The following is a 26508-nucleotide window of genomic DNA, read 5'->3' as shown; positions in this document are numbered from 1 at the left end:
CTTTCTTTGGTTTTTATTCCTTTCCAATACTCTTTTATTAACAAACGTTTCCTTTATTCCTTTCTTTTTTTTTTATCAGTTGTTTATTAGACTCACCCTTTTTTTTTTTTCACTTTATTGCTTCTTCCTAGATTTCTTTCAATCATAGTCTCAATCCTCCCTGCATTCCTCATCAAAAACACCTTACCTACTCCCTCAGGAGCTACTGCTTTTCTTTATTTTCAAAAATAAATAAAATAATAATAAATTGATGCCCTGCAGTAGGGCTAGAAGCCAACCCTATTGATTTTAGGAGGTCTGAGGGTTCACTTAAGTCTACAACATTTCATTGCCTAGCAACACGGACACCCGGAGCTTTGGTTACTATGGTGATGCCTTCTTAACGCGAGTGCTCTCTCACAGAAATGCTCAAGAGCAGCTTCCACTTCACAACAAGGGCTCCCTGGGCTTTCCTCCCATTTTATTCCTTAACATTTGAAAGAAAAAAGAAAAGGAGACGGTACAGACTAGGAGTGCCTACTTGCCTACTTACTGGAAAAGGGCTCGAGCATCAATTGTAATTTATTTTATACACAACATCCATTAGGAAATCCTTCACAATAAACTTTCCTTGTCTATGCTTTGAGGCCGGCCTTCTTTCCTTCCTGACACTGCCCATGTCTCTAACAGTCAAGCTGGGAATGGTGCTGGACCAGTCTTCGGTGGGAGACTGGTTCCCAGAAAACCTTCCTTTCAATGTCAGCACCACAAAATGCAGTTTATCTGCTGCTGCTTCTCAGCAGCATCTTACTGCAGCATCACTTGCATGCATAACTGAGAGTCAGCCAGAATCTCTTTCTGGGCCACTGGGAGGTAAGCAAGTATGTATGAGCCACAGGAAATGATGAACTATCCTTCCATGATTCCCTCTGACCACAGGCCATGCAGCTGCAGCCATCAGACTCAGGGCTGTCAGAAGGCCATGTCAACCCAGTGTCCTTGCCTTCCAGAGGGAGAGCCCTTCAATTCTTTCAATGAAACTACCAAGACTGATGAAAAAACTCTGTTCTGTATTCAGTGGGAGCAAGGGCAAGCCAAGAGCAGAACTGGAAGTCAATATGTTAAGTCAATAGGGCCACTTGGGTTATAGCATACTTTTATTTTTAAACATATTTTATTTATTTATTTGAGAGAGAGAAAGAGGCAGAGAAAGAGGAGAAGGAAGGAGAGAATGGGCATGCCAGGACCTCCAGCCACTGCAAACAAACTCCAGAGTGTGCCTGGCTTATGTGGGTCCTGGAGAGTTGAACTGGGATCCTTTGGCTTTGCAGGCAAACACCTTAACTGCTAGGCCATCCCTCCAATCCCATAGCAAACTTTTTGACAGGTAAATTGACCTGGGTGTGATGCTAAAAGTAAATTCCAACATCCCTTTGTATTTGGGGAGAAAATATTTACCGTTTTCTCTGAAACCTCCTTTATGTAGGAAAGTACAACAAGCTGATCACAGAGAGGTGCAAGTCCACTAATGTAGAACTCGGTTTCAAACTGAGATACTGCAAACAAAAGGTACATAAAATTCACCATTAAAAAGAACAGAAAGTGCACATAACGGGAAAACACATCAATGTGAATACCAGTATACAGTTTAAAACTCAGTATGTAAAAAGACAGAAATAAATGCTCATTACCCTGATTTGATCACTACACATGCGTACATGTGTTGAATTGTGGAACACTATACCCTGTTACTAACTTATAATAGTATGCCTCAATTAAAAAAAAAACACATAAGGCAAGATAAAGGAGCATAATTAACATTTAACCTCTCAGCACTGAAAGTGCTTCACAATATTCCATTTGGAAATGACACATAGGAATTCAGGACTGAAAAGTTCCACCACAAACAGAAGTTAACCCAACAGTCATAGAGCAAGTATGACTGTGCCACTGTGCCTGGTAGCTTAGAATGACAGCTCAATCACAGGAAGATACTCTGAATCCATAAGACCCAATGTCAATTGTCCTAGTGGCAATAATAATTTTCACAAATGCCAAGTTTAAGTTGCTTTTCTTCAGCTGGAACATTACAATGGTACACAAGTTACAAGGCATGCTATTTATAATTACTAAGATACTTTTGGTATTTGGCATTAGACCTTTTATTTAAAAGTTTGTACCTACCTTTCTAAGATATAAAATCATAAGATCAGAGAAAAATTTTTCAAAATTTCAAAAGCAGTCCACTTAAAACTTAAAGAGAAATGGTACTTGAATAAGTTTGTGGGTCCAGGCCTGTAGCCCCCAGACTGAGCTATAAATTATGTTCAAGGTCAGCTTCCATAACTTAGTAAGACCCCATTTCATACTTCCTTCACAAGGCTCAACTACCTAAAGGTTCAACAACCTTCTCAAACAACATTACCGACTAGGGTTAGTATTCAAACACATGAGTCCACAGGGTACATTTGACATCCAAGCTTTCACAGTGATAAAGACCCAAGGTCCTAGCACCTAGTGCCATGTGGAGTCTTTGTATCCTTCCAGACGTAGGTGTGAATAACAAACATGCATAGCGAAACTTGAATACAGCATTCACTGCAATATGTTTACTGTATTTTTTTCACACAATAAAATGTTAGAAAAATTAATAAACAATAAACTGAACTACAACCAAAACTAACCCTTGTGCAATCTGCAGATGCAAACACCTGTAATATATCAGTTTCTGACAAGTCTCTACTGAGATTTCTACTTGGAGAAATCATGTCATTCATATGCATCCCACTGCTATGACCACTGTGCCAAAGTCAAAATGACTGCAGGCTCTCAGGAGGCTGAAACCAATGTGTCATCAGATCACAGTACATGACCAATAGGAGATAATCAAGCTATTTAAAGTGAGAACAACATCCCTTGTTTTCTCCCCTTCCTTTTTTTCCTAGCTTCTCTAACATTCTCTAAAGATAGATTCTCATGTTTCTTGGATGTGGGTCATGTGCCCTTGTGGCAGTGGACATCATACACCAAGGCGGGCTTCCTTTACCAACAACACAGCAGCTTCCAGCTGTTGTTCCATGAAGACCATGGAAGGCTTTAGTGTGAGCACTAGACATCAGGAAATCTTATGAGAAAACAAAACCTCAAAGTGAGGTTAATGTAAACATAATAGCAGTAGATCATATCTACCTTCAGCAATGTAATCTCAAAAGAAAAGGGGTCATCCAAAATCCTATGCATAGAGGGGCTAGAAGGGTAAGCTTAGCAATTAAGGCACTTGCCTGTAGAGCCTAAGGATCCAGGTTTGATTCCCCAATACCCATATAGCCAGATACACAAGATGACACATGCATCTGGAGTTCCTTTGCAGTGGCTAAAGGCCCTGGTGTGCCCATTTTATCTGCCTCTTTCTCTTAAATAAATAATGAATATTGTATATATGTAATTACAGTGATTGTAATGGGGAGGTAATATGATGGAGAATGGAATTTCAAATGGGAAAGTGTGGGGGTGGGGAGGGAGGGAATTACCATGGGATATATTTTATAATCATGGAAAATGTTAATAAAAATTTTAAAAAAATTAAAAAAAAAATAATAAATAAAAATAAAGTCCTATGCATAGAGAATATCACCATGAGCAAGCGAAGCCAGGTGATTACTTTTTCTTGTCATTTGTATTTTTCATTTACAAGAGCATCCACATAGTACTTGAGAGAGGAGATGATCTTCACACTGTTTTTGTGATTTTGATTTCAGAGGACAAATTACAAATGTTTGGCATCTAACAAGTGCAATCCTGTGCCTCACGCTGTAGAAATAGATTGTATTCTTAAAGGTTCTTTTTTCTTTCCTCAGGAGGAAAAAGTATTATATTAACTACTAGCTATATTAATCAAATGTCAGCAGTATGATATTTAATGCCACATACAGCTGATTTCATGAGAATTACAGTGCAGACAATCTACTTTGCTTTAAAAATGTGATGCCAGGGTTCTGGACTCATGTCACCATGGGGGAGCCTTTGGCAATCACAAATTGGGACAGAAGTCTGCAAATCATAACACCTACTGTAATTTAGTAAACACCTATTAGTAAGTACCAAGCTGAATGTGAGGGACATCATGGATGTCATGCCTGACTCTTATAGCCGTCCCAAAAGGGAGGCATTATCACCTCCATAACAAGTGGCAATACACAGCTCAGGAAGCAGAAGTAACCTCATCAAGATCAAAGTGCCTTGCTCCCGGAAGCTGTGTGGGGCTTCTGCTAAGTTAGAGTCCATCATCTTAACACTCTAGTAGTCAGATGTATGGCAGAGCATGAGCCTTGCCTGTCCTTGCTTTCTTCATCAATGTGCACTCCAGAGGGTGGCTGTGAGGACAGAGTGAACGGATGCAGGTAACGCACACAGCTCCTGTCCTCATACAGCAGTGGGGAGCAAGAAACACCCACTAGAGATATGATGACAGTGGCTACCTTTCTAAATTGCCCTGGAATTTTTCTTATTTTTAAAAATTCTCAGGGCCTTCTGTCTGATTAGTATACATTTTAACATTAAATATCAACTTTTAAGTCAGTATTTATTAAGATGTTAGGAGGGTTTCTCTAGTAAGCAAGGGAGGGGTAAGAAAGAAGCAACACTTCAACAATTCATTTTATCTTCTGGCTATCAGTCTTCCTGATAACTCTGCACATACCTACTTTTTTTATACTCTAAAGGGATATATTCTCTAAGGTTAAAGAAGACTAAACCTCCATCACAGCCTTCTGACTTCAAGTACACAACAACCCAAAGTTAAATGTTCTTACCATATTTAGTCATGGGCAGTGTGGAGCAAATGCTTTATTTCAGCTTCACCTTGACAGAATGACCTGCCAAATTTATATTTTCCCTTTTCACCATCCAAATGGGCAACATGTTTTATTGCAAACTTATAATATGGCAAGACGTTTTTTTCTCTTACAAGTACTGGTATATTTTTTTTCTGAATACTTGTTTTCCAGAGTTACTGATTCATTCAACACTCTATTATTTAGGACCAATTATGTGTCAAGCATGGTTGCAGGCCCCACTTTTCACAGTGAGAAAAACCAGACACAGAATATGTTGCACTGATGTGATAGTCTTGTGGAAGACATGGAAATACCTAAGTTATCACAGGACTGCTACAACTGTCTGGGAGGAATATTTGCATACCTTAATAGACGAGCTTGGCCTAGTCAAGAAGAGCTAGCGGACTTTCCCAGGGAGCCACATTTGAGCTCAAAGAGCAGTGAAATGAAAAGTGGCAAGAAGACTGTTCTAGACAAAAGGGTAGGAGAAGTCTGAATAGGTGTATGACAGTCAATGTAGCTGCAACACAGAGACCATGTCCCTTCTTTATCCTCACAACAATAGAAAGGGACTGGAGGATGAACAACTTGGTCAGATCTGAATTTTGTTTGCAATGGGGAGACTAGACCACAGTCACTCCCAGTGAAAGGGGATAAAGCAGTGAGGAAGCAGCTATAGTGACTCCCATAAAACATGATGGCATTTGGCCCAGAACAACAATGATGAAAATGAATATTTAGAAGGTTCAAGTTCAAGGCCTGGTGCCAGTACTGTGCTGGGTACATGCACACATCAACTCACACTTTTCACAACTAATTGATGAGATCACTCAAGATCATACATAAAGAAGAGAATACAGCATGCAGAAATGTGTGCAATGTCTTGATCGTAACTAATACAACCTGAATGCAAGCTCATGGTTGACTTCAAAGCCAACTACAAAACTACTGTACAAAATACAGCTTCTTGTTTGTTCTTTGCAGAAACAAGTTTACATAGTGAAATTTCAAAATGTGAGAGCTCTTTGGTGTGTTTTAGCAAGCAGCAGGAGATGAGCTCTGGTGGAGGAAGCAGTCTCCTACTTGCACTTGCACTTGATAAAGTATGTGCTTCTCTGAAGTTTACAGCCAAACATAAGGGACAAGGTCATACCTATTTCAACATATCGACTTGGCAGGTCTCTCATTTCACTGGCATGGCGCTCCTTCACTGAGCATATCTGGAAAGAAAATTCACCAGTTATTGAATTAATCTAATGGGAGATTCTCCATAACATTTAATTCAATATGACATTAACATATAACCCTAAGGATGGACTATATAAATCTATCCTAAGACTGCAATGGCAGAAGATAACTTGAATTGCACATGGCAACTATCTAAGTTAGAGAATTACATAGATACTCTAACCTTATTCTTCAATGAAGTCATACTCAAGGGTAAATAAAGAATGCATTAATATAGTTTTGATGCATATTTAATGGCATAGTCATTTGTGTAAACACTATAGTCACATTCTGCAGATGCTGTTTTGGTCAGTGACTCAACATACCCACCACATAATGGTCCATCAAGAGTCTACTAATGCTAGAGAGATGGCTTAGTGGTTAAAGCTTGTGCTTACAAAGCCAAAGGACCCAAGTTTTATTTCCCCAGTAACCACATAAGCCATATACACAAGGTGGTGCATGCATCTGAAGTTCATTTGCAATGGCTGACAGCCCTGGAATGCCCATTCTCTCACTATCTAACCCCCCACAAATAAATAAAGTAAATAAAAATAAATAAAAAGAGCCTACTTACTAGTGACATGATGGTCATCCAAATCTGTCTACACAATGATAAAATGATCTTTCTCAGAGTGTGTCCCTCTTGTTAATCAACCCATGACTGCAATGTGTTGCTACTTAAGTAAAGCTATGCAAAATACATAACTGAAAATAATCTGACCAATACTGACCTAGATCTTGGATTTCTGATTTCATTCTAGTAACTCATTTCACTGTTGTTAAGACTTGGAAAGGTGCCACATGTTCTTCCTACCTCCAGTATAGGATAATCACTGCACTGACGGTTTAAAGCAGGGACTGGCAACCACACCTCAGCCCTGGCCTGTTCTTGTTAGGACCAGTGAAGTAAGGAAAGCTTTAAGAGTACCAAAAGAAAAACATATATGCATGTATGAATACATGTATTCATTATATATATTATAGCTAAATATATATTTCTCAATTTTTCTTGCATACAAGCACCAGACAACACACATGTGACAGACTATAACCCTCAGCTGTGAGCTGAAATAAACTCTCCCTTCCCTAAGTTGTCTTTCGTCACAGCAATAAGAAAAGTAATACAGTAGGGTTAGAAGATGAGTAGGTAAATGCTAGCATCATTTCATGTCCTGCACAAGAGCATGCCACTGATATTTAGAACCTTTTCCATTAAAAGGAGGGCTCTCACCTTTGATCATGATCTGCTTCATCTTACTGTTCCTACATGCTCCCATAGGCAGGTAACAGGGATCTCACATGGAGACCTTGCAACTGTGCATCCACCTGTCTGCATGGGCAGCTAACAGGTATCTCACGTGCAGACCTTGCAACTGTGCATCCACCTGTCTGCATGGGCAGGTAACACAACTGTATGCCCACCTGTGTGCATGAGCAGGTAACAGGTGTCTCACGTGGAGACTTCACAACTGTATGTCCACCTGTCTGCATGGGCAGGTAACAGGTATCTCACATGGAGACTTAACTGTATGCTCACCTGTCTGCATGGGTAGGTCACAGGAGTCTCACATAGACACCTCCCAACTGTGTGCCCACCTGTCTGCATGGGCTGATGAAAGGTGTTCAAGTGGACACCTCCAAAAATCTTTCCTGTTCTTTCCCAGTGGACAACCCTCAGCAGCTCAGCTTAGCTCAACTCAGCTTCATCTTCCGTTCCTTAGGAACAGCTGACACCTGCTTTTTTCTTACACCCATGTCCAGTCATTGCCAAATGATACAGGGTCTACTTTCAAAATACACTTACAATCTAGTCTTTCTTAACAGCCCCACTATACTGGCAGGAGAAAACACTACTTTATGGCATGACAGCAACGGCCTCCTGCCTGGCTCCCATCCTCACTGTGCCTTCACTATCTAACACCACACAAGTAGGCGATCCTTCTAACATACATGTCAGGGCTGTTCCACAACGATCCTGCCTTGGCGGTCTGCTGCCTTCTCACTTCATTCAAATTAAAAGCCAAAGACATTCCCAAGGCCCCATGCTAGACATGAGCTGCTCCTCCACACCTTCCACTCCAGCTTATCTCCTCTCTCGAACCTGTTTCAACCTGACAGTAATGGCTTCCTCAATATTCTTCAAACACACACCTACGTTGCCTGCCCCAGCAGCCCCAGAGAGCTGCACAGCTTTCCCCTTCTAAACTTTTGCCCAAATGATAAGTGAGCTACTAGACAGGTCATCTCTACATTAAATGGTACTCACCCCAAATCCCTTCACCATTATTTAATTAAATGCTCTCCTTGATGTTTACCATCACCAACATGGTATCTACTTGTTTGAGTTTTGTCCATCTTCCCTTGCCAGGACGGAAATTTCCCACAGGAAGGAAATGATTTTTGTTTGCCTATCCACGTACCTACAACTTCAAGTACTGTCTGCAGATGCCTGGCCAGTGACTGGCGGACGAGCTCATGAGTGAAATGAATAAATAGTTGGCTCCAATGCACTTTCTTGTGCTGCTTTTCTAGTTGTCTCTCCCAAACAAGACTATCCTCTTTCTAAGGAAAGACCAAGTCCTCAACTGCTCTTCCCTCAACAAAACTCACCAAGATTCTAAACTGGGAAATGAACAGCATACAACTAGCTGAGTCTAAAGAAAACAAATCTCCAATCAGAGAGCAGATTCAGCAGGAATCTCATGGCTCTCACTTGCACAGAGAGAACATGCACCATTTCCTATGGCTGGTGTTAAAGACTCAGAAACTTATGCTGGGTGTTGTGGCATACGCCTTTAATCCCAGTACTTGGGAGGCAGAGCTAGGAGAATCGCTGTGAGTTTGAGACCACCCTTAGACTACCAAGTGAATTCCAGGTCAGCATAAGCTAGAGCACACTACTCAAAAAAACAAACAAACAAACAACAAAAAAGATTCATAAACTTGGCAGTTTAAAACAACAGAAATACTTTCTTTTATCGCTCTCATATCATTTTTACTTTGGCTAATTCTTAGTTTATTTATTTATTGTTTGGTTTTTTGAGGCAGAGTCTCACTTTAGTCCAGGCTGACCTAGAATTCACTATATAACCTCAGGGTGGCCTTGAACTCACAGCGATCCTCCTACCTTTGCCTCCTGAGTGCTGGAATTAAAGCAAGTGCCACCAAGCCCAGCAGGTTTTATTTATTTTATTTATTTTTTTTAAATATTTTTTAATTTTTTTTATTTATTTATTTGAGAGTGACAGACACAGAGAGAAAGACAGAGGGAGAGAAAGAGAATGGGCACGCCAGGGCTTCCAGCCTCTGCAAACGAACTCCAGACACGTGCGCCCCCTTGTGCATCTGGCCAATGTGGGACCTGGGGAACCAAGCCTCGAACCAGTGTCCTTAGGCTTCACAGGCAAGCGCTTAACCGCTAAGCCATCTCTCCAGCCCCTTATTATTTTTTTTAATTAAATAATTATCACAGAAGCACAGGAGGTAGGAATCACTGTGAATAGACTCTTTTGTAGAACTGTGAAATTTCATTTCATTTATAAAGTCACATCAAGATCAGATAATTCTAATCAGGAAATCTTCCCAAATCTTATTACCAACAAAAAGCCTGGGCCTCTATTTTACACCACTGATTTTGTTTCAGCCTCTCGTACTGCCATCACAAATCCAAATGAGGAAACACAGGATATCAGCTAAGCAACACGGGAAGAAAGACACGAAGAGGAAAACCACTAGCCAACAAAACCAATCACATGTTCTAAAACTAGCTAAGACACTACAACTAGGTTGTGGGAAATTAAAAAACAAAAACAAACAAACAAAAAAAGATAAACTAATAAAGCAGGTTGAAAGCCATTGAGAACAACTGAATAGAAAAGTTAATTTTTTTGGCATGGCATTACAATAATATTTGGGTTGCCAGAAGCCATTCATGAACTCATAATCCTTTAGAAGACACTCAGTGAATCTATAGCAAGTTGGACTAATATAAGGATAAGCATAACTACCTTGATGGAAGTCCCCCAGCCAATAATCAGGGTCACATTGTCCTTCCAGCAGAGGCTGCAGGGGTACATGTCTGGACGAAGACTTATATCATCTCGGGGAACATTGGTGATTCTTTGCTTTGAGGAGACATCAAAAATCTTCACACCCTGGAAAACAGAGCAGCAATGAGTGTCCTCTGTTTAGAAGAAAAGTGGAAGTTGTATAATTAGGCCTTTGCTACCTGGCAGGCACCAGCTACATGCAACCCATGAGCAATGGGACTGAGGAGCTCCAGTTCCACAGAACCCAGCCAAACAAAACCAAAGAACCCCCATATTTCTTTCTAGATAAAACAAAGCTAGACCTGACAATTTTAAGTTCTCAACAGAAACACTGAACAAATAGCTAATAAAAAATGACTACTGGGCTGGAGAGATGGCTTAGCAGTTAAGTGCTTGCCTGTGAAGCCTAAGGACCCCGGTTCGAGGCTCGGTTCCCCAGGTCCCACGTTAGCCAGATGCACAAGGGGGCGCACGCGTCTGGAGTTCGTTTGCAGAGGCTGGAAGCCCTGGCGCACCCATTCTCTCTCTCTCCCTCTATCTGTCTTTCTCCCTGTGTCTGTCGCTCTCAAATAAATAAATAAAAAATGAACAAAAAATGTTTTAAAAAAAAAATGACTACCGAGACCATGGTTTGTTATTTTTCTTGTGACCTATGAGCATTAAGAAAAATTCTAAATAACAAGACTGATTTGGGGAAGACTTCTACCATTTAAAACTATGTAGAACTGATTTGCTTGAAATTTTAAAAAATGACAGATATGAAATAGCCTTTAAAATTTTTTGTTATTTTATTGAGTAGAACCTAAAGAAATGTAGAACTAAAAATTATAATCCAGCACTGTTTAAAAGTCAGGCCCATATTTTTGCCTATGATTATACTAGGAGTAAAAAATAAAATCAATGACATTTTACACTTCATATCAATTGCCCTTGGCTAATAGGCACATAGTATTTTCAAGACCACATTCCCAATGCAGCTCTTCAATTATTAAGATGGCTTTTCATTTTCTTGCTACACTCCATGCCTCAGGTTTCCTCTCTAAAATAGGACCCTATTTTAGACTATATATTATGAAAGCCAAAAGCAATCTAATTTCTTTAACCTCTCAGGTACAGTATCAACTATCATTTGTAACTTTCAAAATAACAACCCCAGCAAAGAGCATCTTCTTTGCCAGAGCCTCATCCACCTGGTCCCTCTTCTGCCACTGAGCAAGTCAGAAAGACAGAGTTGTGCTCTTACCATGTTATTTGCCCAAGCAATTAGATGGCCTCTCCACTTCACACTCCGTATGTTACCTTCCCCTTCGTGCAGAACAGAAGACTTCCATCTGTTCATCCATGAGCGCTCAAACAGCAGCAGCTGAGGACAAGAGGTGTGGACACAGACTCAGGAGTGACCGATATGGCCAATGTCAAGTCCCTCTCAACATTACGTTTAGTAGAATGTTTGTATTTTGCAAAAAACTCCTAGCACATCTTAAATTGCCCAGACTTTATTTAAAATGGGTATGTGTGAAAGTTACTTACAAAGCCAAGCCACAAGATGGCACCAAAATACCATGATTCCCAGAAAATAATGCATGTCAGTTATTCAAAATATGTGTATTGAAGAAAGTTTTTCAAATGACTGCCTAGGAACTAATTCATTTTGTAAATTGGGAAATCAAAACCTCTTAAATTACTAACTGAAAACAAGATATTCATTACGGATTAAACTGTAATAGTTCAAGGCAGTCTTTCAAATAATCCAAGGTAAAAAACTTGACAATGACTTTTGAGCAGTAATTCATGAAAACACAAAATAAGGAACTTGGATCAGGATTTGACATCTTTAAGAATTCCACAGTACCTAGTCTTCTTATTTTAAAGGAATGAGTCTACAAAAATCCATCCCACTGGAAAATTTTAATATAAAATTTAAATGTTGGAAAACTCTAATACTGAAGAAGATATAGTTCTAGTGATTCACACATTCTATTAAGTACATAATAAAAATATTTTTCTTGACACATCTAACATCCCTTCAGACATGTATATGATCTAATCCAGAAACATGTGCTTAACCTTTATAAGCCAGTGCTGAGAACAGGAGCCACAGACATGTACTGAGGGGATGGGGTGCAAAGGTCTCACTAGCCATGGCTAGTCTCAAACTTGTGGTCCTCCTACCTCTTCCCCCAAGTGCTGAGGTTACAGCACTTGAGGTGTGTGCACCTGGCAAAAGACTTTAAATTCCCAGAATCATTACTGGCAGTTTCAGTTCACTGGAATATGTTTTGTATCTTTTCTGTATTCTAAAATAGTGGGGGAAAATGGTTACATTAAGAATACATTTGTACTTTATTTGTATTTCATATATATCTTTGTCACTATTTATGTTTGTAACAGGTACAATGAGTACACACACACACGGATAAGCTTCTTGGGCATCTTCACAACTAAGCTGAATGTATTCACTTTAAACTGATGTAATGTTTGAGGTTCTGGTATCACCTTCATTGGTAGCCTCACCTAGCCCTGTCTTCTCATCGGGAATGCCCTACACACAGTCAAGGACCCTCTTGCCATGTCTTCTCTCCATGTCAGGTGTCATTATGATTTCACTCTGCCTGCTAGAGACCATGGAGGGTCTGTGACCCAGTCCGTGACTCAGCCTCTTCCCCTGCTATTACACAGGGAAAAGAGTCAGACAGGCCACTGCAGTTACCCAGGGAGACGTCGTCTGCTGTCACCCAAGGAGATCCTCGGTTACCACCCAGGGAGACCTTCTACTATCTCCAAGGGCTTCTATCACTGCTATCATCCAGAGAGACCTCTGCTATCACCCAGGGAGATCTCTGCTACCAGCCAGGGAGATCTTTGTTATCACCCAGAGAGATCTCTGTTACCACACAGGGAGACCTCTGCTACCACCCAGGCAGATCTCTGTTACCACCCAGGGAGATCTCTGTTACCAACCAGGGAGATCTCTGTTACCAGCCAAGGAGATCTCTGTTATCACCCAGGGAGATCTCTGCTATCACCCAGCTCTGCAATCACATAGGGAGACCTCTGCTATCACCCAGGGAGATCTTTGTTATCACATAGGGAGACCTCTGCTATCACCCAGGGAGATCTCTGTTATCACATAGGGAGATCTCTGTTATCACCCAGGGAGATCACTTCTATCACATAGGGAGACCTCTGCTACCACCCAGGGAGATCTGTGTTACCAACCAGGGAGATCTCTGTTACCACCCAGGGAGACCTCTGTTATCACCCAGGGAGATCTCTTCTATCACATAGGGAGACCTCTGTTATCACAAAGGGAGATCTCTATCACATAGGGAGACCTGTGTTATCACATATGGAGACCTCTGTTATCACATGGGGAGACCTCTGCTATCACATAGGGAGACCTCTGTTATCACCCAGGGAAATATCTTCTATCACATAGGAAGACCTGTTATCACACAGGGAGATCTCTGTTATCACATAGAGAGATCTCTGTTATCACCCAGGGAGATCTCTTCTATCACATAGGGAGACCTCTGCTATCACCCAGGGAGACCTCTGTTATCACATAGAGAGACCTCTTCTATCACCCAGGGAGATCTCTGTTATCACATACAGAGACCTGTGTTATCACATAGGGAGATCTCTGTTATCACATAGGGAGACCTCTGTTATCACATGGGGAGACCTCTGCTATCACATAGGGAGACCTCTGTTATCACCCAGGGAGATATCTTCTATCACATAGGGAGATCTCTGTTATCACACAGGGAGACACTTGGCACATAATGGATGCCTCTGATATCAAACAGCACTTTGTTAGAGGATAGATTTAAAAATTTGGAAAAGGAAGATAAAGCCTGAGCACAAACTTTCAGCTCCAGTTGTAAAACAGTCATAGTCATCTAAAAGCAGGCATCTAAAACTGATTATTTACACAGGATGAATTGCTAAGATGCCAGCATCTAAGTTCCATCCATGGCAGCACCCATCAGAAGGAATGAGTTGATGGACAAGAGAAAAGCTTAATGGAATATGGCAAGAACTCATTTTCCCTTACCAATCCCCACCCAGAAATGATCAACAGAGCACTGGGACAAACTACCTGTGTTATAAAAATTAAATGCACCCTAAGTTTCAGGAGTAGGAGGGTGAGAAAGAGAGAACATAAAAGGATAATCCAATGGGAATACGACAATTTGCACAATGTTCATAAATTAAAGTTCCCAGTAAAATTTCAAAAAATTCTGTATTCCATAGCCTGCCTGGGAAATGGCTAGTCATTTCAGTACCAGAATGCCAATCTTCTCCTCAGTGTACAAAGGACTGGAGGTGATAGGCCTGGCCAGGGTTACACAGGGGCATGCCATGGCTGTACAGCTGAACCATGGGGGAAGGAGAGGAGGCCTACAGGCAGTCAGAGAACACCATGGAAAAATTATATACATGAAGAGAATTAGCATTATCCATGAAGAGAAAGCAGGCACTTCTGAATGTACATAAGGGGTGTTCCACAGAGCAGGTGGGAACTTACTTTAGAGATCTGGTTCTTCTTATCACTTATGTGACCTCAAAATTGAGTAACAAAGAAGAAAAAAAGGACTTTGAGTCTTTGTGAATGAGGAAATCATACTGTGTCCAGAGTAGTGAAAATGAGAATAACCACATTGCAAACCTGAGTTAACAAGGGAGAGACCAGATGTGAAAGTTAGTGATGAACAAAACAGATGCGCATTCACCAATGGAGGCATGGCACACCATGCATACAAGTGGAAAGATACGTGATGTTTTCTGATTATAAGATCCTAAACTCACAAAACAGCTTCAGTCTCATTAATACAACATGAAATTCTAATGTAAGACCAATGAAAGTCAGCTGAAAGGGATTCTTTATCAGTGTTCTAAAAGTACTAAAAGTTCACCTGGTTAAAATGTAAGAATAAGAGAAAATTAAATAAATAATTCAGCAACATTGTGATGATGGCGGTCCAGCCTTTCTGACAGTTTGTAAAGCACTTCATAAACACAGCAAAGTCCCAGAACTGTCAGGATGGAAGAAAAGAAAATTAAAGAACAGAAGACAAAGCAGAATCAAAATGTCGCCATCAGATGGGGAGGGTAGGGGAGGAACATAAAGGAAAAGAGGTGCTATCAAACTGCTGGGCTTCTGGACTCGGGATTGATTACCCACATAAGCCAGATGTACAAAATGGTCAAGCATCTGGAGTTCATTTGCAGTGGCTGGAGGCCCTGGCATGCCCATTCTCTCTCTCTGCTTGTAAATTAATTAACTAACTAAAAATAATAACACTACTAATATATTTTTGTGTATTTTAAAGTGTCTTTTTCATTAAGACTGCAGGTTTCACATGGGTGCATGCCTTTATTTTGTACACTGATGTATGTATCCTAAGTGCTTGAGATAGTGCCTTATAAGTAATGGCTCTTCAAACTACATGTGTGTGCAATCAATGAGATTTCTGAAGGAATTGGTGTAACTTTCTTCTACCTTATTTTTCTAACTTTATATTTGGTAATTTGATTTCATATTGGACTTAGATGTGGCATGATATACTGGGACTTGATTGATTTACCCAATTTTAGCAAAATATGTTTAGGTATTTGAAGTGCTTTAAGTACAATAAAAAGTGTTTAGATGGACCAAAAAAAAAAAAAAAAAGCTTACATAATAAACTTACTTCACTTCAACTAATTAACACTACAATTTAAAATTTGTTGCATGTTATTTTGTGATGTTTTTTCAAATGGCTTTAACCACACTACTTTAATATTTTGTGGATAAGGTTGGAGAGATGGTGCTTGCCTGCAAAGTCTAAGGACCCACATTCAATTCCCTAGTATCCATGTAGGTCGGATGCACATGTACCTGGAGTTCGTTAGCAGTGGCTGGAGGCCCTCATGTGCCCATTCTCTATCTGCTTCTTTTCTCTCTCTCTCTCTCAAATAATTAATAACAATTCAAAGGTAAAAGAAATTATGCAGATATAAATAGCATCACTATATCACGGAAGAACTTTTTGAAGAGAAGTTTTATATAAGTATGTCCCTCCAACTTCTTGCATATCCTCTCCACTTGTGGTCCAGCTGTAGCTTGTGTTTTCTAATCTCTCTGAGGGAGCACACCTTTGGGAAAGGGACTTTATCTTTATCCTGCTGTAGCTGTGTTTTCTTGTCTCTCTGAGGGACCACACACCTTAGGGAAAGGGACTGTATCTTTATCCTGCTGTAGCTGTGTTTTCTTGTCTCTCTGAGGGATCACACACGTTAGGGAAAGGGACTGTGTCTTTATCCTGCTGTAGCTTGTGTTTTCTTGTCTCTCTGAGGGATCACACGTTAGGGAAAGGGACTGTGTGTTTATCCTGCCTTAGCTGTGTTTTCTTGTCTCTCTGAGGGACCACACACGTTAGGGAAAGGGACTGTGTCTTTATCCTGCTGTAGCTGTGTTTTCTTGTCTCTCTGAGGGACCACACAGGTTAGGGAACGGGACTGTGTCTTTATCACACTGTAGTTGTGTTTTCTTGTCTCTCTGAGGGATCACACACGTTAGCGACAGGGACTGTATCTTTATCCTGCTGTAGCTGTGTTTTCTTGCAATCATATTCAGCTGCGTTTTGCTCTTACAGAGGACTCCATTTTTCTAATCCTTACATAGTCACACAAGTGTGGAATCCTTCCCAATGGATAATGGTATTTCAAGCAAATGGGCCTAGGAAACAAGCAGGTGCTGCTGTTCCAGAATCATTTCCACTACTGTCCTTATGCAGGATTTATTCATGAAGCACATCTGCACACAGGAGAAAAAAGGACCAAATGATGCACTTTCAACTTGCTGTTTTATCTTAATCTATGGGAATTTCCTGTAGTAACACACATTGTGGCAGGAATACCCAGGAAAGTTCTATTCTGGTGATTTGAGGAAAGATAAACTACTTTTCTTACAAATATCCTACACTAATTTAAGTGCTCCAAAGCTGTCTGCCTCTATCTCACTGACATTTAATAAAATCCATTTCTTTCTTCTACTCGTAAAACTGCCTAGAGACCTACTGAGCACAAATGTTCTACAAAGCATTTTAGGGGGTAAGTCATTGAGCGAACTACCCCTAAAAGCAGCTAGTTAATTTATTTGGTTCACCTTCCACATCCTATGTTATTGAATTGTCATTATCATGATATGGAGAGCAATTTAAGCTCGATGGGAGTGAAGTACATAGAGAGGAAAAGCTGCTTGCAGAGGTCGGTTTTCTTGTTTTTGGAGAAAGTATTTTGGGGCTTCATTTCCCATAAATCCACATTCTGGGAGTCAGCACTCTCGGCACATATATTTCAATAGTAGCACTCACATACCAGCAATTTATTTATTCTCCCATGTTTTGTGCTGATAAATCTATCTAGTGCTTTTCCACACTATGTCCTGGAGTGTCCTACACCTATGCCAAGATCTTTAGCAGGCAGCAATAAAGCCTCTGATTCTGGTGGCCTGAGTCCTGTGATAGCTCATCTGCTACTCCTCTCTGAGAGAGGAAAGGCAAGTTTCAGTTATCTTAGGATCACCAAGTTCCTGCATACATGAAAGGCCTCTTGCAGACCAGCAAGCAGGACTGCAGAAGGAATCATGCCATGGAAGGCAGAAAGTGATACGCTCCAGCTTTGTTCATATAGGACAGACCAAAGAATTCAGAAGAGTCTGATTCTATTAGCGAAAAACTAAAACTATCCTAGGTTAAAGAAGACCTTGGAGCTCAAGATAATTAAAGGAATGAGACATCCAAACCTAGTGAAGTAAGCCCCATAAGAGGTCTCATAAAAACGGGGGGAGGGGACACAGTGAGGAGGAAAATTGGTTACAAGAATTAAATAGCTAAAACGTTGGAGAAGGCAAGTGAGGAAAATATTAGCAAGCATGGAGAAGGTCCTGGATGGTTGCTGGATGCACACAGATTTATAGAATTGTGAGAGCCAGGAGTGCCCAAGCAGCCAGCAGAGCAGGAAAGGGCTTTTCTAACCCTCACTAGCAGTCTTCCTGTGTTTACCAAGAGAAAACATGAAACTGGGGGAAATGGGAATGTCTCACATGTAGCACTGCTTTATACTCACACTCACTGATGACCCTCTGTACAAGTTATAGGCCCTTACAATCTCCCTTCAGTAGAGGCATCTTACCATGTTGAAAAGCAGATGCAGACCAAATGCTGCAGCTGTCGACAGTCTCATCACAGAAGATCCTCAAGGCACATTTGATTGGCTATTTGCTCACAGGCAATATTTAAGCAAACAAGATTCAAAGCCCTTGAAGTTTAATTTTATGAAAATTATGTAGACAAACCAATGTTGTGAGACTGAGAAACACTGTGTCTGCATGAAGTGAGATCCAATGACCCTAGGTTTGGAATTAAACATGAACAAAAGGAGCTAAACACTAGAGGTGTGATTCAGGAACCTTTCCCTTTACATTCAAAAAAGCTACAGGGCTGGGGAGATGACTTAGCAGATAAGGTGTTTGCCTGAAAAGCCAAAGGACCTTGGTTCAATTTCCCAGTACCCACCTAAGCCACATGTACAAGGTGGCACATGCATTTGGAGTTCGTTTGCAGTTTGCAGAGGCTAGAAGCCTTTGGCGTGCCCATTTATTTTTCTCTCTCTCTGCCTCTTTCCCTCTCTCAAATAGATAAAAATAAAATATTATTAAAAAGCTACAGATGACAGATAAAAACTTATGTACCAATGTATGCACCCATATAAACAAAAACATCAGCTGTACCATGACTGAGGTATGACTTTAATTTCAGCACTTGCAAATTCATAGCTGCAAACAGCTTAGAAAAGACTGTGAGCATTCTACTTGTAACAGAATCTTCCATGTGGACATTGCTGCAGTCAGGTCCGCATTGCAGATAGAAATCACCCAACCAAGAGCAGCTTGTGGGAAAAGAGGATTATTTTGGCTTATAGGCTCAAGGGGGAAGCTCCACGATGGCAGGTGAAAACAATGGCATGAGTAGGGGGTGAACATAACCTCCTGGCCAACATCAAGTGGACAACAGGAACTGGAAAGTGTACCAAACACTGGCAAGGGGACACTGGCTATAATACCCATAAGCCCGCCCCCAACAATATACTGCTTCCAGGAGGAGTTAATTCCAAAATCTCCATCAGCTGGGAAGCTAGCATTCAGAACACCCAAGTTTATGGGGGATAACTAAATCAAACCACCACATTCCGGCCCTTGCCCTCATAAACTGATATCCATACATGATGTAAAATACATTGCGTTCAGTCCAACTTTAAAAGTCCCCATAGTTTTTTATCATTTCCAATGATGTTTATATATCCCCATAGTCCAAGATCTTTTAACTGAGCCCTAATACCCCAAATCCCCCCCCAAACCCATAATTGCCCAGAATAAACATTCAAAATGCAAAAGATGGCATTGGGTATAGCAAAGAAATACTCAAGCAATACATGATTTAAACAGGGCAAACACCAAACTCTGTAGCTGCAAGTCCAACAACACTAGCCAGTGACAAGTCTCTGGAATTCCAATTTCGCCCTTCCAGCTAGGCTACTCACAGTCCTGGAAAACTTCATCCAGGACCAGCAGCTCTCCTTGGCAGCCATCTTGTGGTCCCAGCATCTCCACTGAGCTTCTACTGCAATCTACAGTTCATCCTCATCATCCCATGGGGTCTCCATGCAGGCATCCAGTGAACCTGCTTCACACTGCCCATGGCCATTTCCAAAACACAAGCCCGTGCTGCAAACTCAATGATCCTCTCTTTCCTGCATTTCTTATATTCCACAATACCAGGTAGGGTGCCAATTTGTTAATCCAGGGGGGTACAGAGCAGACTTTGAAGAACAGGACACTGCTTGAGCACTCAGACCCCTTCAAAAGAGTCTACATTCTTCCTGTTGCCCCAGTGCATGTCAGCTGACCCAATCTCAAAGGCTGTAATCTCTCAACAACAGGTAAATGGGCAGCAGTTCACCCACAGATTTGTTTTTTTCTTGTGCCATGTCCCTCTGCTCACACCAGTTCATTTCTATGCAAAGCAACTCTTCACAACTTCTCAGGACACAGGCATAACAGCAAGCCTCACACGAAGTGCTAGCCCAGTCCAAGCAGTCCAAAGCTCTTTCTAACCTTATAAGCCAAACTTCACAGTCCATAGTTCTTAACTGCATTTAAGTCTTTCAGCTCTGACCAGAACAGTCCATCAAGCTGTATTTACAGCACTGCAAGGCATTTCTTAGGTAAAGGTTTCAAATCCTTCCACATTCCTCTTGAAAATAGCTCCAAAAAGCCAAAGCCACACAGTCTAGCAGTGTCTAGCAGCAATCCCACTCCTCAGTACTGCTTTACTATTTCACTCAGGTTTGCATTGCTGGCAGAAATCACCCACCCAAGAGTAGTTTGTGGGAAAAAGAGGTTAATTTTGGCTTACAGACTCAAGGGGAAGCTCCACAATGGCAGGAGAAAATGATGGCATGAGCACAGGGGGGGACGTCACCCCCAGACCCACATAAGGTAGACAACAGGAACAGGAGAGTATGCCAAACACTGGCAAGGGGAAACTGGTTATAACACCCATAAGCCCACCTCCAACAATACACTGCTTCCAGAAGATGTTAATTCCCAAATCTCCATCTGCTGGGAACCCAGCATTCAGAACACCTAATTTTATGGGGGACATCTGAATCAAACCACCACAGACATCCTACTTTTTTTTTTTTTTTTTTAGGCTTAGTAAACCTAAGATCCCTTTTCAGTTTGTAGTCATCTGAGGCTACTTCTTTGTGCCTGGGTTGAAGGTCAGACTCTTTCAGTGTTAAGGAAAAGAACATACAAATTACCCAATGAGTGATTAAATTTGAAGTCATGTAACTATGCAGCGAACATTGTCTTCCATTTTAACTAAACATTATCTCAATTGTAGAAGGGCGATTGATAGAAGACGTTTATACAGTGAGTGTCTGGAAAAGAACAGGATGAAGGGACGGACCTGGCACACATCTCTAATCCCAGCATTTGGAAGGCAGAGGTGGGAGGATTGCAGTCAGTTTGAGGCCAGCCTGAGACTACATAGTGAATTCCAGGTCAGCCTGGGCTAGAGTAGTACCCTACCTCAAAAAAACTACAAAAACAAACAAAAAAAAAAAAACCCGGCTGTCTTTAATATCATAAAAAGTTGCCTGGACACATGGTTTTGTGTATTTCAATAAGTGCTTCTACCTGTTCAAAGTAAAGCACAGGGAGAAAATAAAGATGGAGATTCTCGCTTCAGAAGAAACCAATGAATGGTTTGCCTTCATATAGTACAAATCACTATGTTTTCACCTTTATAAAAAACTGGTTCTAACTGGGATCATGGTCACAAAAGCCTCTATTAAGAAGTAGCAGAACTGATGGGGTTTGGACAGGTTCACATCTACAAGATAGCATCTATTCACCCTCTCCTAATCTACTTCAGTTTCTAAAGTCTCATTTAGACTTCTATTAAGTATCTCCCTGGGAATAAGAGCAATTATTCTAGATTTTGGATAAAAATGGAAGGGAGGAAAGGTTGTAGGCTTTTCAGTAAAGAGCAAGAATTTGTGCTCAACCTGACAATAAATATTGAGCAGACAGCCATCTCTGGCCTGGCTTCTCTTCCTGATTTTATTCAGAGCAAGGAACACACTCAAACTTATCACAAAGTAAGTGGCTAATTCAATAAAAATTTCTAATAATTAAAAGATATTATAAAATACTGGTTGGTGAGCTTTCGCCGAGCAGGGGACTCCTGCACCATGCCATCGGAAAAGACCTTCAAGCAGCACCGTTCCTTCGAACAGAGAGTAGAAGATGTCCGGCTTATCTGGCTTACCTGAGAGCAGCATCCCACCAAGATCCCGGTAATCATAGAACGATACAAGGGTGAGAAGCAGCTGCCTGTCTTGGATAAAACCAAGTTCCTTGTACCTGACCACATCAAGATGAGCGAGCTCATCAAGATAATTAGAAGGCGCCTACAGCTCAATGCTAATCAAGCCTTCTTCCTCCTGGTGAACGGGCACAGCATGGTGTGTCCACACCTATCTCTGAGGTGTATGAGAGTGAGAAGGATGAAGACGGCTTCCTGTATATGGTGTATGCCTCCCAGGAGACGTTTGGAATGAAGCTGTCTGTGTAAGAGCAGAACAATATCTTAAGTTTTTTAAACCCTTACCAAGGAAAAAAAGGGACATTACCAGCTGAGTTTGATCAGTTCATCTACTCACAGATCATCAGAATAGTAGGTGCCCACCTAGGGGTGTTAGCAATTTTTTTTTTTGTATTTCAGCCAGAAAAACTGAGCTCCACACCCGCACATTCAGCTTTGGAAAACTATTATTTAACCTGAGCTACCTTGTTTTCAAATTTTAGACATTTAAAAATAAAGTACTTTGCATCTTAAATTGCCAATTTAAAAAAAATACTGGTTGGCAAAGAGAAAACCTATTGTTACAGATAGCTGGCATACATGAGTATAAGTTTTCTAGGATTTAATTTTGAGAGTGTGTATCAAATGCCTAAAACCTAATTAGATCCATTGACTTAATTATAATCCTAGGAATTAATGCCAGCAAAACATTTAAAATAGAAGACAAAAGTTATGCTCTAAGATTTCTAGAGTCTACACAGCCAAGTGAAGAGTCAGCCTACAGAATAAGAGAAAAAAAATATCTGACAGTTCTTCATGTGTCAGAGGATTAATATCTAGAATGCATACAAAATTTTTTTTTTTTTTTTGGTGTTTTGAGGTAAGGTCTCACTCTGGTCCAGGCTGACCTAGAATTCACTATGTAGTCTCAGGGTGGCCTTAAACTCATGGCAATCCTCCTACCTCTGCCTCCCGAGTGCTTGGATTAAAAGGCATGCACCACCACTCCTAGCACATACAAGATTTTTTAAAATTCATAAAAACCAAATGATTCAATAAATGGGCAAATGATCTGAACAAAGATGTCTCAAAATTAGTACAAGTTGCCAAGAAAAATATGAAAAAATACTGAGTAATTTTGTTAAAAGTACCCTGAGAGCCAGGCGTGGTGATGCACGCCTTTAATTTCAGCACTAGGGAGGCAGAGGTAGGAGGATCTCTGTGAGTTAGAGGCCAGCCGGAGAATACAGAGTGAATTCTAGGTTAGCCTGGGCTATAGTGAGACACTACTTTGAAAACCACACACACACAAAAAAAGTATGCTGAGATGAATCGGCTGTTAGTAAAAATAACATGATACCAAGAATGGAGGGTTGAGGAAGTCCTGCATGCTATTAGCACACTCTAGTGATATGTGCACGTCCATGGCTACTGCGGCACCAGTCACATTTGCTAAGTTGAGGAGTCAGCCTGGGTCCTGCATGGGTCTATGGTATGTATGCATACATAATAGATTATTTCACCACAAGGAAAAATGAAAACCACATGTACTAAAATGGATAAACTAGAGACCATCATGTTAAATGAAATAATGAAATAAAATAAGCCAGATACAGTCAGCTGAAGAGGGACTATTACTGAAAGGGACCATTGGGGAAGATGGGCATAATCATAACATAACGTATACACCAAGGAAATATCAGAGAAATCGCAGAATGTGCATTATAGGTTGGGAGTGCTTCCGTTGGTGCTTGCCTCCTGTTGTGGTCAGATTGTAAACTATCTCCCATTAGCTCAAGTGTTTGAACCCATGGTTCCCAGCTGGTGGCTCTGTTGGAAAAGGCTACAGAACTTTTGGGAGGTGGACCCTTCTGAAGGAAGTGTGTCACTGGGGTGGGCTGGGAGGTTTTACAGACTGGCCACATTTCCTTTTAGTCTTCTGCTTCCCAACTGTGACTACAATGTGACTGGTGGCTTCCTGTTGACATGTCTTCTCTGTCTTGATGGACTGTACTTCCACAAAACTGAGCCAGAATCAACCCTTTCCTTCTTTAAGTTGCTTCTGGTCAGGTATTTGGTTACAGTAGCAAGAAAGAAACTAGCACACCTATCTTGCTCAAAGCCCTAGATTTGATCCACAGCTCCATATAAATCAAGCATGGTAGTGCATTCCAGTAATCCCAGCACTTGGGAGATGGAGGCAGGAGATCATAGGTTCAAGGTCACCTTAGGCTAATTCTCAAGTTAAAGACAAGCCTGAGATCCTATCTTTAACAAAACATTAATATTTATGATAAAAATCATTTCTAGCTTTCATACAGCATAGCTGTTAATAAACACTAACCTGATAGTTCAACAACAGAACAGCAGCCAAGCAAATCAAACAGATCCACAGGATGGAGAATCACGTGACTCTTAAACAAAACCAAGCTAACAAGAAATGTTAACAACAGAGGGAACTTAAAACACTGAAAAAATCTTAGTTAAAAGCCAGATCTAAATTCACTTGACTTCATACATTCTTTTGCTGTTTAATTATTACAAAATCAATGACACATCCTACAAAATATACAAATGAATTCTGATTAAAGGATAGAAACAATATTCATAATCCTCAGATACAAATACTTTTGTAGTACTCACAGCCCTTCCCAAATTATGCCCATATACATAATTTCACATTTACAGACAATGCAATGGGACCATACGTACACTTTGGTAAAGGACCTCACCAAGCATCCTATCAAGTGATTTGCTCCCATGATTTGCTCCCACTGAGAAAGAGGAACGCTGATGTCTGGTAGTTGCTCTGGCACTCACAGTGGGCCTTGTCTTCTGACAAACAGAGCACCACCAGCACACAGAGCTGCTCTGGGCATAAACAAAACATGACCACTTGAAACCATGTGGGATGAATACCTTAAAAAAGCTAGGCCTCCCTCATCCTGGCTGACAGAATACTGCTGCTTCTTTATGGTCACCCTAGAGCTTTGGCTTCCCTTTCCTCCTGCTAGATGAGACTGGTTAGGATGCTTGGGTATGCAATGATTCAAGCTTCTTGGCAGCATCCAATATGAAAGAAACTCCTTCCTCTTTAAGCCAACAGATCCTATGGAATCAGCCTCAATCCTGAAGGACCAGCTTTCTAATACCTTCTTCCTGATACCCATGGGGTCCCCCAAGTCATCTCTTGTTGTAGGGCAAAGCAGCAAATTACTGTTGTTTGACATATAGCCTGTTTTAATTGTCAGTGGTAAAAACATCAGAGAAACATTGGTTGAAAATTAAGAAAAAAAAAAACAGTAAAAGGAGTTAAAAATGCTTAAAGATAAATAAAATATTACAAAAATACCCCATAGTAAAATTTGTATGCTTCTTATTACCCTCTCCAATGACTTGGAATAATCATTTTCCAACCAGATTACCATTCTGACTAATTAACAACAACCTGCCAATGCTGCTCCATCAATATTCTTCTAGAAATCTAAAATCCACCTGTTTTGAAACACTGTACTAACTTGGACCGTGTGGTGCTTTGATTCATATGTCTCCATAAACGCATGTGTTCTGAGCGCTAGCACTCAGCTGGTAGCAATCTGGAACTGGATCCTTGCTGGAGGAGGTGTGTTGTTGGGGGTGGGCTTAGGGGTATTACAGTCAGCTTCACCTTGCTAATGTTTGGCACTTTCTCCTGCTTCTGTTGTCCACCTGATGTTGGCCAGGAGGTGATGTCCAACCTCTGCTCATAACGTTTTCTGCCACCATCATGGACCTTCCCCTCAGGCCTGTAAGCCAACATTTCTTTCTTCCCACAAGCTGGTTTTGGTCTGGTGTTTGGTACCAGGAATGAGCAAGAGTGGGGTAGCTGTTGCTAGAAACCTGATTGTGTGGCTTTTGGTCATTTGGAACTGATTTGTGGAAGGAATGTGGAAAGATTTGAAACCTTGGCCTAAGATACACCTGGTAGTGCTCCAACCAGAGCTTGACGGACTATTCTGTTCGTACTTGAAAGGTCTGAGTGCAGTAGGAACTATGGACTTGTGAGATTTGGCTTATGAGGTGAAGAAAGAGCTTTGTCCAGATTGGTGTTTGTGCCAGCACACAGAAAGTAACTGCAACAGACTTTTACAGAAAAATGTGTTCAACATGCGGATTTGAGCCATGTATTCCTGCAGAATGATTGTTCAGTTTGTAGGAGTGATGCTAACTGACAAAGGCTGCAAGCCTGACCCTCACATCCCTATTTAAGAAAGATGAAGGGGCTGGAGAGATGGCCTAGCAGTTAAACACTTGCCTGTGAAGCCTAAGGACCCCGGTTTGAGGCTCGATTCTACAGGACCCACACTAGCCAGATACACAAGGGGACACACGCATCTGGAGTTTGTTTACAGTGGCTGGAAGCCCTGGCATGCCCATGCTCTCTCTCTCTATCTGCCTCTTTCTGTCTCTGTCACTCACAAATAAATAAATAAAAATGAACAAAATTTTTTTTTA

The 26508-nt window shown here is 41.0% G+C and overlaps 1 protein-coding gene and 1 pseudogene across 1 annotated transcript in view; one reads left to right on the top strand and one right to left on the bottom strand.

The window, feature by feature from the left end:
* Vps41 (VPS41 subunit of HOPS complex) overlaps positions 1 to 26508 on the bottom strand; it is a 160264-nt gene that overhangs the window by 45415 nt on the left and 88341 nt on the right. Inside the window, exons 8-11 of the mRNA XM_004668846.3 lie at positions 11337 to 11456; positions 10052 to 10198; positions 5968 to 6034; positions 1438 to 1535 (exon numbers count right to left, since the gene is read on the bottom strand). Of these exons, the coding sequence (XP_004668903.1) occupies positions 1438 to 1535; positions 5968 to 6034; positions 10052 to 10198; positions 11337 to 11456 (432 nt within the window). The remainder of the gene's footprint in view (positions 1 to 1437; positions 1536 to 5967; positions 6035 to 10051; positions 10199 to 11336; positions 11457 to 26508) is intronic.
* On the top strand, positions 21902 to 22371 carry LOC101593566 (annotated as a pseudogene).

This window comes from Jaculus jaculus, chromosome 16 (genome assembly GCF_020740685.1).
Source record: "Jaculus jaculus isolate mJacJac1 chromosome 16, mJacJac1.mat.Y.cur, whole genome shotgun sequence".
NCBI lineage: Eukaryota > Metazoa > Chordata > Mammalia > Rodentia > Dipodidae > Jaculus > Jaculus jaculus.
The sequence above is the reverse complement of the archived record's forward strand: the minus strand, read 5'-3'. Positions and strand labels throughout refer to the sequence as shown.